This window comes from Arachis hypogaea, chromosome 13, assembly GCF_003086295.3.
Source record: "Arachis hypogaea cultivar Tifrunner chromosome 13, arahy.Tifrunner.gnm2.J5K5, whole genome shotgun sequence".
Taxonomy (NCBI): Eukaryota; Viridiplantae; Streptophyta; class Magnoliopsida; order Fabales; family Fabaceae; genus Arachis; species Arachis hypogaea.
This window is the reverse complement of record NC_092048.1, coordinates 118,719,519-118,730,566: the sequence shown is the minus strand read 5'-3', so window position 1 is coordinate 118,730,566 and position 11,048 is coordinate 118,719,519. Positions and strand designations below refer to the sequence as shown.

Below are 11,048 nucleotides of genomic sequence, written 5' to 3'. Positions count from 1 at the left end.
TCGCAAACCAAAACTTAATGGTTTCCATCCAATCTACTGCTGACCCATCATTTAAGAGTTTGACAACCAGGTTAAATTGCTTAATTATGAGGGAATTCATGGGTAGATGCATGTATAAATCTCTTCCAAGACAGAATATGCATATTGATGCCATATGAAATTCCCAAACCACCATGTAATGAATCAATTTGCAAACGTATTTAATCATGTAGAGAAGTAGAGAGAGAATACACCAATGAGTAATGGCTACAAACCTCAGGAGGGAAACCATTACCAATGGTGCGCTGCTCATCAATGAAACCCCTTATGATAATATAAACCCCATCTGTGGTCTCAAGAGAGAACAGACCATGCCGTTTTGCAATGGGCGCACTGGTGAAGACACGCACTACTTCTTCCCTGATTCACGGAATCAAGTTATGCAATTACCAGATTAGATATTTCAAGGAAGACATTACTCCAAATCAATTTCAACAAATCACCAAAATGCATTAAAGGAAGTAAAACAAGGTCACGAAAAGACCTAATACAAAATCAAGCTAAGTTTCTTACCTTTTTGATGCAATGCCTCCAATGGCTAACTGCTTTCCTTCGAATCCATGTTTAGCTTTAACCAGCCACCATTCATACATGCAAACCTTCGCATACGGAAAACACAGGAAGAACCAGAACTACGAAAAAATGAAAAGAGGAAAAATACTTAGGAGAACAAATAAATTGGAAGGAGAATGCGGAGAAGCATAAGTAACCGTTGGTTGGAAACAAGATAAATTGGCGTTTTTAGAGGTGGATGGAGTTGAAGTAAGTTCAGCCATGGTGGGAAACGTGGGAAACAGTGAAATCCCCGTTACTCTTCGCCAGGGCTTCTAATGGCTGACTAATGGTGGCAGAGAAGAAGAAGACGATCGGAGAAGCGCCGTCGCACTTTGCAGCCACTGGTGGTGTCGTTGTCGCTGAGGGTCGACCTCACCGAGAAGCAGTGCAGCACCGTGGTCGTGAAGGTGAGAGAAGCAATTGAACAGAGGAGCTTCGGCGCAGGCCAAGGTGACTCTGAGGCTGGTGAGTGGTGACAGTGGCTGGTGAGAGACAGAGAGAAGGTTGAGAGGGAAAGGTGGCGTCATATGCGAGGGTGAGGGGACTGAGGGTGCGTGGCTGGCTTGCATTGTTCTGAAAACCGAACTGGGTCGGCCAGTTCAACCGGGTTAACCAAGAACCGGTCACCAAGTCAGTGCGGTTGTCCTTATAAACCGCCTGGTAAAAATCAATTAAAAAACCGGTCAACCCGACAATTAAACCGTTGAACCGCTGAAATTGGCCGGTTTTTAGAGGGTTTTCGCTTCGGTATTACTCTCCAAAACGGCGCCTTTTTACGTTTTAAAAAGAAAAAAAAAAAAAAAAAACCTTAATCTACCCAATACCCATGACCCCAACGCAGCCCTGTCACACTCCCACCCCTCTCCTCTCCGAAATTTTGAAATTGAAAGAACAATCTCAAGAAAGAACCCTAGCCACCCAGTCCCGCCGCCCGCAGCCACCGCAGCCCCCAACCCCCGTAGCCACCGCAGCGTGTTAGGCATCGCGTGTGGAAGCTCCGTCGCTGTCGCAGGAGCTGTGTCGCCGTCGTAGGAAGCTCCGTCGCGGTTCTCGGAAGCTGTGTCGACGTCGTAGGGAGCTCCGTCTCGGTCCTAGGAAGCTGTGTCGCCATCGTAGGAAGCTCCCTCGCCGTCGTGTGGAAGCTCTGTGGCCGTCGCCCTCTCCTCTGTTTGAGCGCTCTCTCTCTCTCTGTGTTCGCCGGTGTCGCCGTCTCCTCTATCGTCGACGTCACTTCCCTTCCTCCTCGCCGCCGGTAAGCAGTAAGCACTGTGACTTGGAATCATTTTTGCTGGTTTTAGTGTTTTACTGTTGTTTGAAACTGAGTTGCTGAGTAGCTGGATTTTGTTTGCTGAGTTAATTTTGTTTTCTTGAGTTAATTTTGTTCATGATTTTTTTTTAGCTGGATTTTGTTGGCTTGAGTTAATTTTGTTCATGATTCTCTACGCTGCTTTTACTCTCATTGTTTGCTGAGTTAATTTCTATGCTGCTTTCATCTTTCTTCACTGCATTCTTAGTTATTTAGTGATGTTTCCTCTGTGAGTGTTTTTTCTTCCATATGCTTACTAATAGAATTTATCTCTTATATATTTTGGCATTTATTAATTTGCTTAATATCTTAACATGGTTACCAATAATTCAGTGAGGATAGACGACTAAGATGGCTTTTCAGTAATTTTTGAGGAGGAAACTCCAATCTCACTTTCATGTAAGCATTATCCCCTGCCTTTCTGGTTTTTTGTATCATAAGGAGTATTTACTTTTTGATCTGTGTTGCCTGTGACTTCAAATGAAGACCCTTAGGTGAAAGATGCACTTGAGAATGGGAAAATGGTTTTATCTCTTACCTCCGAGTTTAGAATTAATACCAGTATCTTTTTGGTTCCTCAAATTGTTTCACTAGTTGAAAATTTATCACTTTGCGTTAATCCTATTTGATTGAAACGCCTGGAATCTGAATCTTATTTCTGTAAAACAAATTTACAATATATTCAAATACGACTGCCTCATTTGTGAAAAGCAACTGCACTTGGGCTTTCATATACTAATGCTTGTTTATTATACATTGATAATGCCATGCTTTCATATCTTAATAAGGCAGCCACGCACCCTCAGTCCCCTCACCCTCACGTACGGCGCCACCTTTCCCTCTCAGCCCTCTCTCTGTCTCTCACCAGCCACCGTCACCACTCACCAGCCTCAGAGTCACCTTAGCCCGCGCCGAAGCTCCTCTGTTCGACTGCCTCTCTCACCTTCACGGCCACGGTGTGGCACTGCTTCTCGGTGACGACGACCTTCAGCGACGACGACACCACCAGTGGCTGCGAAGTGCGACAGCGCTTCTCTGCTCTATTTTCCCGGGGCTGCTGTCCCGGTCGTCTTCTTCTTCTCTGCCACCATCAGTCAGCCATTAGAAGCCCCGACAAAGTGTAACGGGGATTTCACTGTTTCCCACGTTTCCCACTCATGGCTGAGCTTACTTCAACTCCATCCAATTCTAAAAACGCCAATTTATCTTGTTTCCAACCAACGGTTACTTATTCTTCTCCTCATTCTCTTTCCAATTTATTTGTTCCCCTAAGTATTTTTCCTCTTATAATTTCTTCATAGTTCTGATTCTTCCTGTGTTTTCCGTATGCGAAGGTTTGCTTGTATGAATGGTGGCTGGTTAAAGCTAAACATGGATTCGAAGGAAAGCAGTTAGCCATTGGAGGCATTGCATCAAAAAGGTAAGAAACTTAGCTTGATTTTGTATTAGGCTTTTTCGTGACGTTGTTTTACCTCCTTTGATGCATTTTGGTGATTTGCTGAAATTGATTTGGAGTAATGTCTTCCTTGAACTATCTAATCTGGTAATTGCATAACTTGATTCCGTGAATCAGGGAAGAAGTAGTGCGTGTCTTCACCAGTGCTCCCATTGCGAAACGGCATGATCTGTTCTCTCTTGAGACCACAGATGGGGTTTATATTATCATAAGGGGTTTCATTGACGAGCAGCGCACCATTGATAATGGTTTCCCTCCTGAGGTTTGTAGCCATTACTCATTGGTGTATTCTCTCTCTACTTCTCTACATGATTAATTACGTTTGCAAATTGATTCATTACATGGTGGTTTGGGAACTTCATATGGCATCAATATGCATATTCTGTCTTGGAAGAGATTTATACATGCATCTACCCATGAATTCCCTCATAATTAAGAAGTTTAACCTGGTTGTCAAACTCTTAAATGATGGGTCAGCAGTAGATTGGATGAAAACTATTAAGTTTTGGTTTGTGAACAAGCATCAAAACGATGTAGAAATTGTATGTCTTCCCAGTTTGATTTTTCACCCGTTTTCTATGTTGCTAGGTTTTCAGTCATTTCTTATTTGGTTTTCCTCAAAACTGGGAAAGCTATGCAGCAGATTTGATTAGGGATGAATCAACTATTGGCACTGATTTGGGTAGTGCTGTTCCTAAAAATGTATCATCAATTGATCCTGAGATCTTCTCTGCTGGTAAATATTTGCATTCACACGACTTATAGTTTCTTTGATATTTTATCATTTCATATCTCCAAGATCTTTTGTTATCTAGCTTGATGTTTTAAGTGTTACAGCTCAAGAAAAATCTATCCTGTCTTCTTCGAAACCTTTAAAGGAAGCATTTGGAGCTCATGGGAAGCCACATGCTGAAGGTGAATGGTATGATTCTAACGCTACATGTGGGGTTAATGCTGCTCAAGGTAGTGGCAGCATTAGACGTGTTACCAGGTATTATAACAGGAAAGTCTGTCAGCAGAAGCAGGCTGCTTCTGGAATTACTCTGAAACATCCCGAGGAACTGAACAGTCCAGTGACACCAGCTCAGTTGCAATCTCTGGAAAAAGTAACTACAGAAAAAGTAAATACACCATCTGAGCATCTCGATGAAAGCTCTACATCTAGAGTTTCTAGAACTTTATTTGAAAATGAAGAAGGCTGTTCTAGGAGAAAGAAAGCTACAAGTGAAAAAGGTCAGATCACGTGTGAAAGAAAAATGGCTAGATCTGCCACTGCAACCAAATATCCACGAAAAAGGGGTTTAAGCCCCTCGATCATTGGTGAGAAAGAGAAGATATCCTCAGTGTCTGCTCTATCAAGTTTCAAAAAGTCCAGATCAGGTAAGTATTCCCTGTTAGTTATTTCCCAGTTCTCATTCATAAAAGCTAAATCTTCTTTGGCCTAGAGATACTTGATGCACTAGTGCACTTTTCACGCACTTACTAATATCTTCGCTCGATGTTACTGTTAATCTTCTTGAATTTTGTGCTCGAATCACATTGCAGGAAGGTTGCTTCTACCACCATTAGAGTTTTGGCGTAACCAGATACCGATTTACAATGCGGTATGTGATATCTTTGGTTTTTACAGCTTTCAATTAGCCCTTTTTTTTTTCTGATCCCAGTATTTCCTTTACTTTTATTTATGAAATGTATGTCAGATTTGGTTAGCACAGAAGTTTCGTTACTACTACATATTTTCCACTGTTTCATTTTTTTTATGTTACCATCTAGGACCATGAGGTTACAGAAATTCAGGGAGGTGCATCTGTGGTTCAATAGATAAAGGTTCTTCAGCATCATTGAGCCGGTACTTCTTTTGTTGTAAATCAATAATTTCCAGTTGAAGATTCAAATTTCCCTTGTATAGATGTTTCGTTGTTTATATTTGTCATTTTTCTGATAGACTCATTCCTATTTTGCTGTCTGATCAGTGGATGCTCTTATACTGTAGCTCATGATATTTAGCAAGTGGAGGTCAATCTGTGCCAAAGCTAATGCAAAACTAAGATGTTAACTGTTACTAATTTGAAGAAAATCACAAAATTTCCTAGGAGAATTTGACATATTTTAGAGGTAAGTTGGAATATAATTGAAAATTTTGGGTCTTTGTACTGAAACATTGTTGTAGTACTTCTGTTCATCTAGGTCTGTGGTACAAAATGAATGTAGGGTGCTTAAGGGGATTGTTTGATGGTAGTTTGTTCAATAATCTGATGAGATCTTAGAAACTTAAGAGTTGTAATTTGATATTTATATATTATCAAATAAATTTGACTTTTATATCAACAAAGATGTAAAATATCTAATTTAAGATTTTAGCTTAATAACTAAAAACCTTTTATATCAATAAAAAGTTTTTGGTTCAACAGTCAACACACCATTAGCACATTTTTTATATAAAAAAACCAAATAAGTCTTTAGTCCATGACCCAAATATTCTTGTTGAGTTGTTTCCCGCCAAGTGTCGCAACGCACAGCATAGCGCAAAGCTTCATTTTTCAAAAATGTCGACCTTTCTGAGTTTCTGTTTTTCTCCTCAATCCCTAATCCCTAATTTCAACATTGTTTATCATCTTAATGCGTGCATCTCCCACCCTCCTTCTTCTTTCCCTATCCACCCTCACGTGACCCGTGACCTGAAACGTTGCCGTTCGAGGAGGATCTGTTTCTGGAACCTTCATCTTCTTTTTCTTCTTCCACGAACTAGGTTTTCCCCTACGAAGATTCCCATGGCACCTTCACCAGCACTGACTACGAGGTGAAGGAGTATAGGGAGCAGTGGATGAAGAACGAAGACGTTGCTTATGTTGCAGTGAATTGCATGTGCCATTATGATACCGGGTTTAGGGTAAGCCATTCTAATTGCATTGATAACATTTATCATAAACTAGTCATCTCAGAATGAGTAACTTAGATTTATATATTTTCTGTTGAAAACAAATTGGCATGATTGATTGCTGAAATTAGTGGAATTTATGGTAAAATATTAGTTGGTCAGTTCATGTGCCTAGCAAGTAGAATTTGATCAAATTTAGTACTTGGATGCGTCAATGACGATATGATGGGATTTTTTCATGTTTTTAATTCCTTGTGCCGTGTAGTTTGTCATTGCATTCAGTATTCTGTCTTTGTTCTAATGCTGTGTTGTTTTGTTATATTGCTATGTTATTTATTCAAATATGTTTATCTTCTCCCAAGGCATACAAGTGGATGATACAACAACCCTGGTTCGGTTTCATTTCTAGCAGATTGCATGGGTAATGATTAATGAACAAAAAGTTTTCAAAGTGGCGTGGGATTTTTGATGATATAATTGATCATGGCTGTGTCCCTAGTGAGTCAATGTTTTGTGTATTGATTTCTGCATCGTTAAAGATATTCTGGATGAAGCATTCATCATTTACAGTCATATTATTGAGGTTACCAACCTTGCCTTGGCTTGCATAATTCCCTCTGCGTGTCCTTGTAAGCAAACCCGGGAACTTTTCAAAGCATTACCTAAAACAAGCTAAATTTATCTATTGTAATTTAGTTGCAACTGGACTTGATGTACATTACTACATAAAGTTAGCAATGAATGCCTAATTTGGCTACATAGTTATCAGGATATCGTAGATAAATAAAGGATATCGATTGAAGAAACAGATGCAATGTACTGGAATTGAGGAAGGCAGGGACATGCTTTTATCCATATTGAGGGCTTCTATGAGGGAGGGGGATGCGGTCGAAGAAGAAAAAGCGTGGCTCAAATTTCTGATAGCAAGACATGATGAAGGACATACTAAAATATCTGATACTGGTGCAAATATTGAGAAATAGAACTTGTTGGTAGACACGATGACAGATTTTGTCAATAGTGGTTTGAAGACATTGGCACCATCATATGTACTTGGTTGAATTTACATGATAATGGGAGCTGGAATTGTATCATACCTTTTTAAATTTGAGAGACCAAATTGTAGCAATTGAAAAGTTAGAAATTAAATCAGTGTAACTCGCCAATCTCAGATATCAAAATTAGGCTTAACTCACTTTTACATGTAGGGGTGAACGCGGATTGGATTGGATCGGATATGGTCAAAATCTTGATCCGATCTGCATTAAAATTATCGAATCAGATCCAATATCTGCGATTTTTAAGCTTTGATCCAATCCGATCGAATCTCGGATATATTCGCAAAATATATAAATATTTTAAAAAATTTATTTTTATTTAAAAAATATTAATAAAATATTATTTTTTTACTATTTTAAACATGTTTATTCTTAAAATATTATTAAACATATTTTTTTTTAAATAATAAAAATAAAATAATACAAAATATATGATAATTATTAGTTGAAATAAAACATAAAAAGAGTATTTACTTATTTATTTATTTATTTTTGCGAATTCGCGGATATGCGTATCGGATGTGCGAATACGGAATACCTACATGAAATACACAATCCGATCCGATAATCTTGCGAATCAAATCCGATAATCTTGCAGATCGGATCGATATCAGCAATTTTTGGATCGAACAGATAAATATCATGGATATACTGATCGGATCGAATCCATGAATACCCTATTTACATGATACCTATTTAGAAAATTAGAATATTTTTTATATTTATATAAATAAAAAAGCCTATATATAACTCACACTTAGCTTGAACGTGCAAGCCTCCAATATGGCCCATATATATCTTATCTCTAACACCACTTTATTTAGTATTGCGATTAATTAAATATATCATGTGATTAATCAATCAATTAATTAATTAATTAATTAAGGTAAAGGATTAAAGTGTTATCCCACCAATGAGGATTTTGCCTTTAAAACATTTTGCGCTAAGCTTGCTAGTTGCTACTTGCTAGGCGCCTAATAGGCCCACAAAATTGCCTCTCTTTTACGATAGGGTAACTCATGCATTTTGCGTTGTTTTCTTTCTTCATTAATTTGATAATTTCTTTTACTCCAACTATTCCAACCATGTTTGGCGGTATAAGTAATAGTATAATGATTTTGTTTAGGGATGGGAATACACCTAAATCCGCGGGTACCCACTCCACCCCTACCCGCTCAGAGGAGGGGGGTTTAGCGGAACAGATTTTTGGGAGGGGTAGGGCAGGATCGGGTTTAGGTAATACCCGTCTTTATCCGCCCTGCTATATATATAATATATATAATTTTAATATATAATATGTATAATATATGTAAAATAATTAGTAAATGATTAATTATTGTATCATATTTAAATTTTTACTTTAATTTATGTTATGTATGTGATGATGATAATATAAATTTTGAAATTTAATTATATTTATTGAATTTTAATAATTATAGGGGCGGGTAGGGGCGGGGCGGGGCGGGTTAGGGTTCAACGTTTTACTACCCGCGGGTAGAAGCGGGGCGGGTTCTATGCGGGTTGTAGGGGTGTGCATGGGTCGGGTGAAATCGGGTTTGATGTGACCTAGACCCGGCCCAAAATACATACAGGGTCTATTTTTCAGACCTGAACCCGGCTCTAACCCGATGAAACCTATACACTTTCGGGCCACGATTATACCGGATAAAAACCGGGTGAAAATCGGGTCGTTAACATTACATTACCTTAATACCTTCTTGTAAGTTAGCATGTGAAAATATCCAAATTTTCAAGACTTTAACTATTATTTAACATGGTAAAATTCACTTAGAAAAATATACCAAAAATCAACTCTTCTCTAAAATTAAAGCATAACCATAATCAATACTAATATTGTCTAATAACACACAAGTCACTAAATATTTAAATCAATACAAATAACACAATATTATGCGTTAGTCTAAAGTCTTATGCATTTTAAACATAAAACATTAACTTATAGTCTTATAATGACTAATAACACAAAATATTAAGGTTTACAATACTTAAATTTTACATAAGAATAGTCATCATTCATCACTAATAACACAAAATATTAATTGTGTATAATGACTGGGCCACCGGGTCGAGTTCGGGTGACCCGAGCTATGGCACAGATCCGACCCGAAATAATTATTGGGTCTATTTTTAAGATCCTTACCCGACTCTAGACCCGGTAAAATCATACCAAATTAGTCCCTAAAGTATTTAGAACCGGGCCGGGCCAAGCCATGCACACCCCTAACGAGTTATTGTACGGCGAAGCGGGATCGGATAGAGCAAAAACCCATCCCTACCCGCTCCGTTGCCACCCCTAAATTTTGTTGAAGTTTTATTTATAAATAATCTCACCTTTTATTATTTTTCATCACACACAAAAAGGACAAAACACATACTTCATTAATTAATTTCTCGTTTTTTCTTTATACTCACTACATAACGGCTAAAAAATATACGCAACATTAAATGAATATATATTTATCGTCGATATAAAAAAATTAAACAGATAATCAATTATAAAAATTTTCTAGAGACTTCAAAAAAGAAGTTGAATCAAAGAAACAAAAAAAAAATTGTAATTTAGAACCGTTAGTACATCGCAATTCATAATATATAATGAAATCTACATCTAATTTCCATCGCAAATTATAACAAAACTTTTACTATATAATTAACTTGACTGCAATCATCAATTCAAGAGTTCAAACTAACTCTTTCACACTTTACCTAATTTACACAGTTACGTTACAAAAAAAATAAAATCTTTGTAACAAAAATTTTATGTTAAATTTAAAAGTGTTACAAAAAATTAATATTCGTTACAAAAAATTGATATTTGTAGCAAAAATTGGTGATTGTTAGTTTGTTACAGAATAAAAATATTTTGTAACAATCTAATTTTTTTGTTATAAATTGTGTTAGTTTTTGTAATGAATCGGTGTTTTATTCCAAAATTTTACAATATTTTATAAAAAAAGATAAAATTGTTGCAAAAATATTCATTTGTTTTCAAAATTCTAATTATTTTGTAACAAAAAATTAATTTATCACAAAATTCAATATTATTTGTTTGTCACAAATTGTAAATATTTTTTTAACTAAAAAAATTATTTTAAAATGTTAAAATCTTTAAGGGTAAAAAAATTTGTTTATATATTTTTTTAGGATAATTTTATTTTATTAAATAAAAATAGTTAAAAGTAAAAACAAATGTCAAAAGTAAAAATCTTAATTTAGTGTCTCACTTTCACTCCTGTCTTCACCCTCTTTACGCCACCACATACAGCAGTTGAACAATCGAGCTCCTGGAAGAAGAAGAGACCGCGCTGTCAGCAATGCCATCTGCGTCGACTCCCTGGTAGCCTCTGTTTTGCCTCATTTCTGCCTCGCCTTCACACTCGCATATACCAATGCCATCGTCTTCTGCGTCGCCGTTCGTGTCCGTCTTCGTCCCCTCTGCGTCGTTGTCGGTTTTTGCTCCCTCATCCATGGCGGTGCTCCTCTGCATTGTCGCTATTTGTGCTCGTCTTCATCTCCTCCTCTGCGTCGCCATTCCTGCTCGTGCTGCTCCTCTGCTTCTGCTACTTTAGTCTATGGTCCTCTACTTTCACTGCTCTGGTTCATCTTATCCATTCTCCTTCCTCCACAGTGGTGCTCGGCGTTGTCATTCCCTCGTTGCTGCGTGTCGCTTGGTTGCTGGTTTCTGCTCTGTTGAAGGTAAATGTTATTTGAATATTGTTGCCTAGAATATTGTTC

The 11,048-nt window shown here is 37.6% G+C and overlaps 1 protein-coding gene and 1 long non-coding RNA gene across 46 annotated transcripts; one reads left to right on the top strand and one right to left on the bottom strand.

Annotated features, from left to right (window-relative positions):
* Window positions 1–255: 255 nt before the first annotated feature.
* On the bottom strand, window positions 256–816 carry LOC140178183 (uncharacterized). Its single transcript, XR_011870436.1, has 3 exons — window positions 750–816; window positions 553–638; window positions 256–399 (listed from the first exon to the last, which is right to left on the bottom strand). It is a non-coding gene; the product is annotated as an uncharacterized lncRNA (long non-coding RNA).
* A 580-nt stretch (window positions 817–1,396) lies between these two features.
* Window positions 1,397–7,400, top strand: LOC112732915 (uncharacterized). Of its 45 annotated transcripts, none has more exons than XR_011869900.1 (12): window positions 1,397–1,846; window positions 2,234–2,299; window positions 2,693–3,123; window positions 3,235–3,320; window positions 3,474–3,618; window positions 3,945–4,092; window positions 4,194–4,736; window positions 4,902–4,960; window positions 5,130–5,205; window positions 5,350–5,471; window positions 6,106–6,246; window positions 6,997–7,400. XR_011869900.1 is itself a non-coding variant. In XM_072212364.1 (10 exons), exons 3-9 carry the CDS (start codon window positions 3,058–3,060, stop codon window positions 5,175–5,177), a joined length of 1,095 nt encoding a protein of 364 aa, XP_072068465.1. In that variant the 5' UTR covers window positions 1,405–1,846; window positions 2,234–2,299; window positions 2,693–3,057; the 3' UTR covers window positions 5,178–5,205; window positions 5,350–5,688. The 45 variants fall into 45 exon arrangements, 13 of the variants coding, with proteins under 13 accessions (XP_072068465.1, XP_072068462.1, XP_025637522.1 ...); XR_003168148.2 differs by having other exon boundaries at window positions 1,405–1,846; window positions 5,330–5,471; XR_011869890.1 differs by having other exon boundaries at window positions 1,405–1,846; window positions 5,330–5,471; window positions 6,597–7,400.
* Window positions 7,401–11,048: the final 3,648 nt, after the last annotated feature.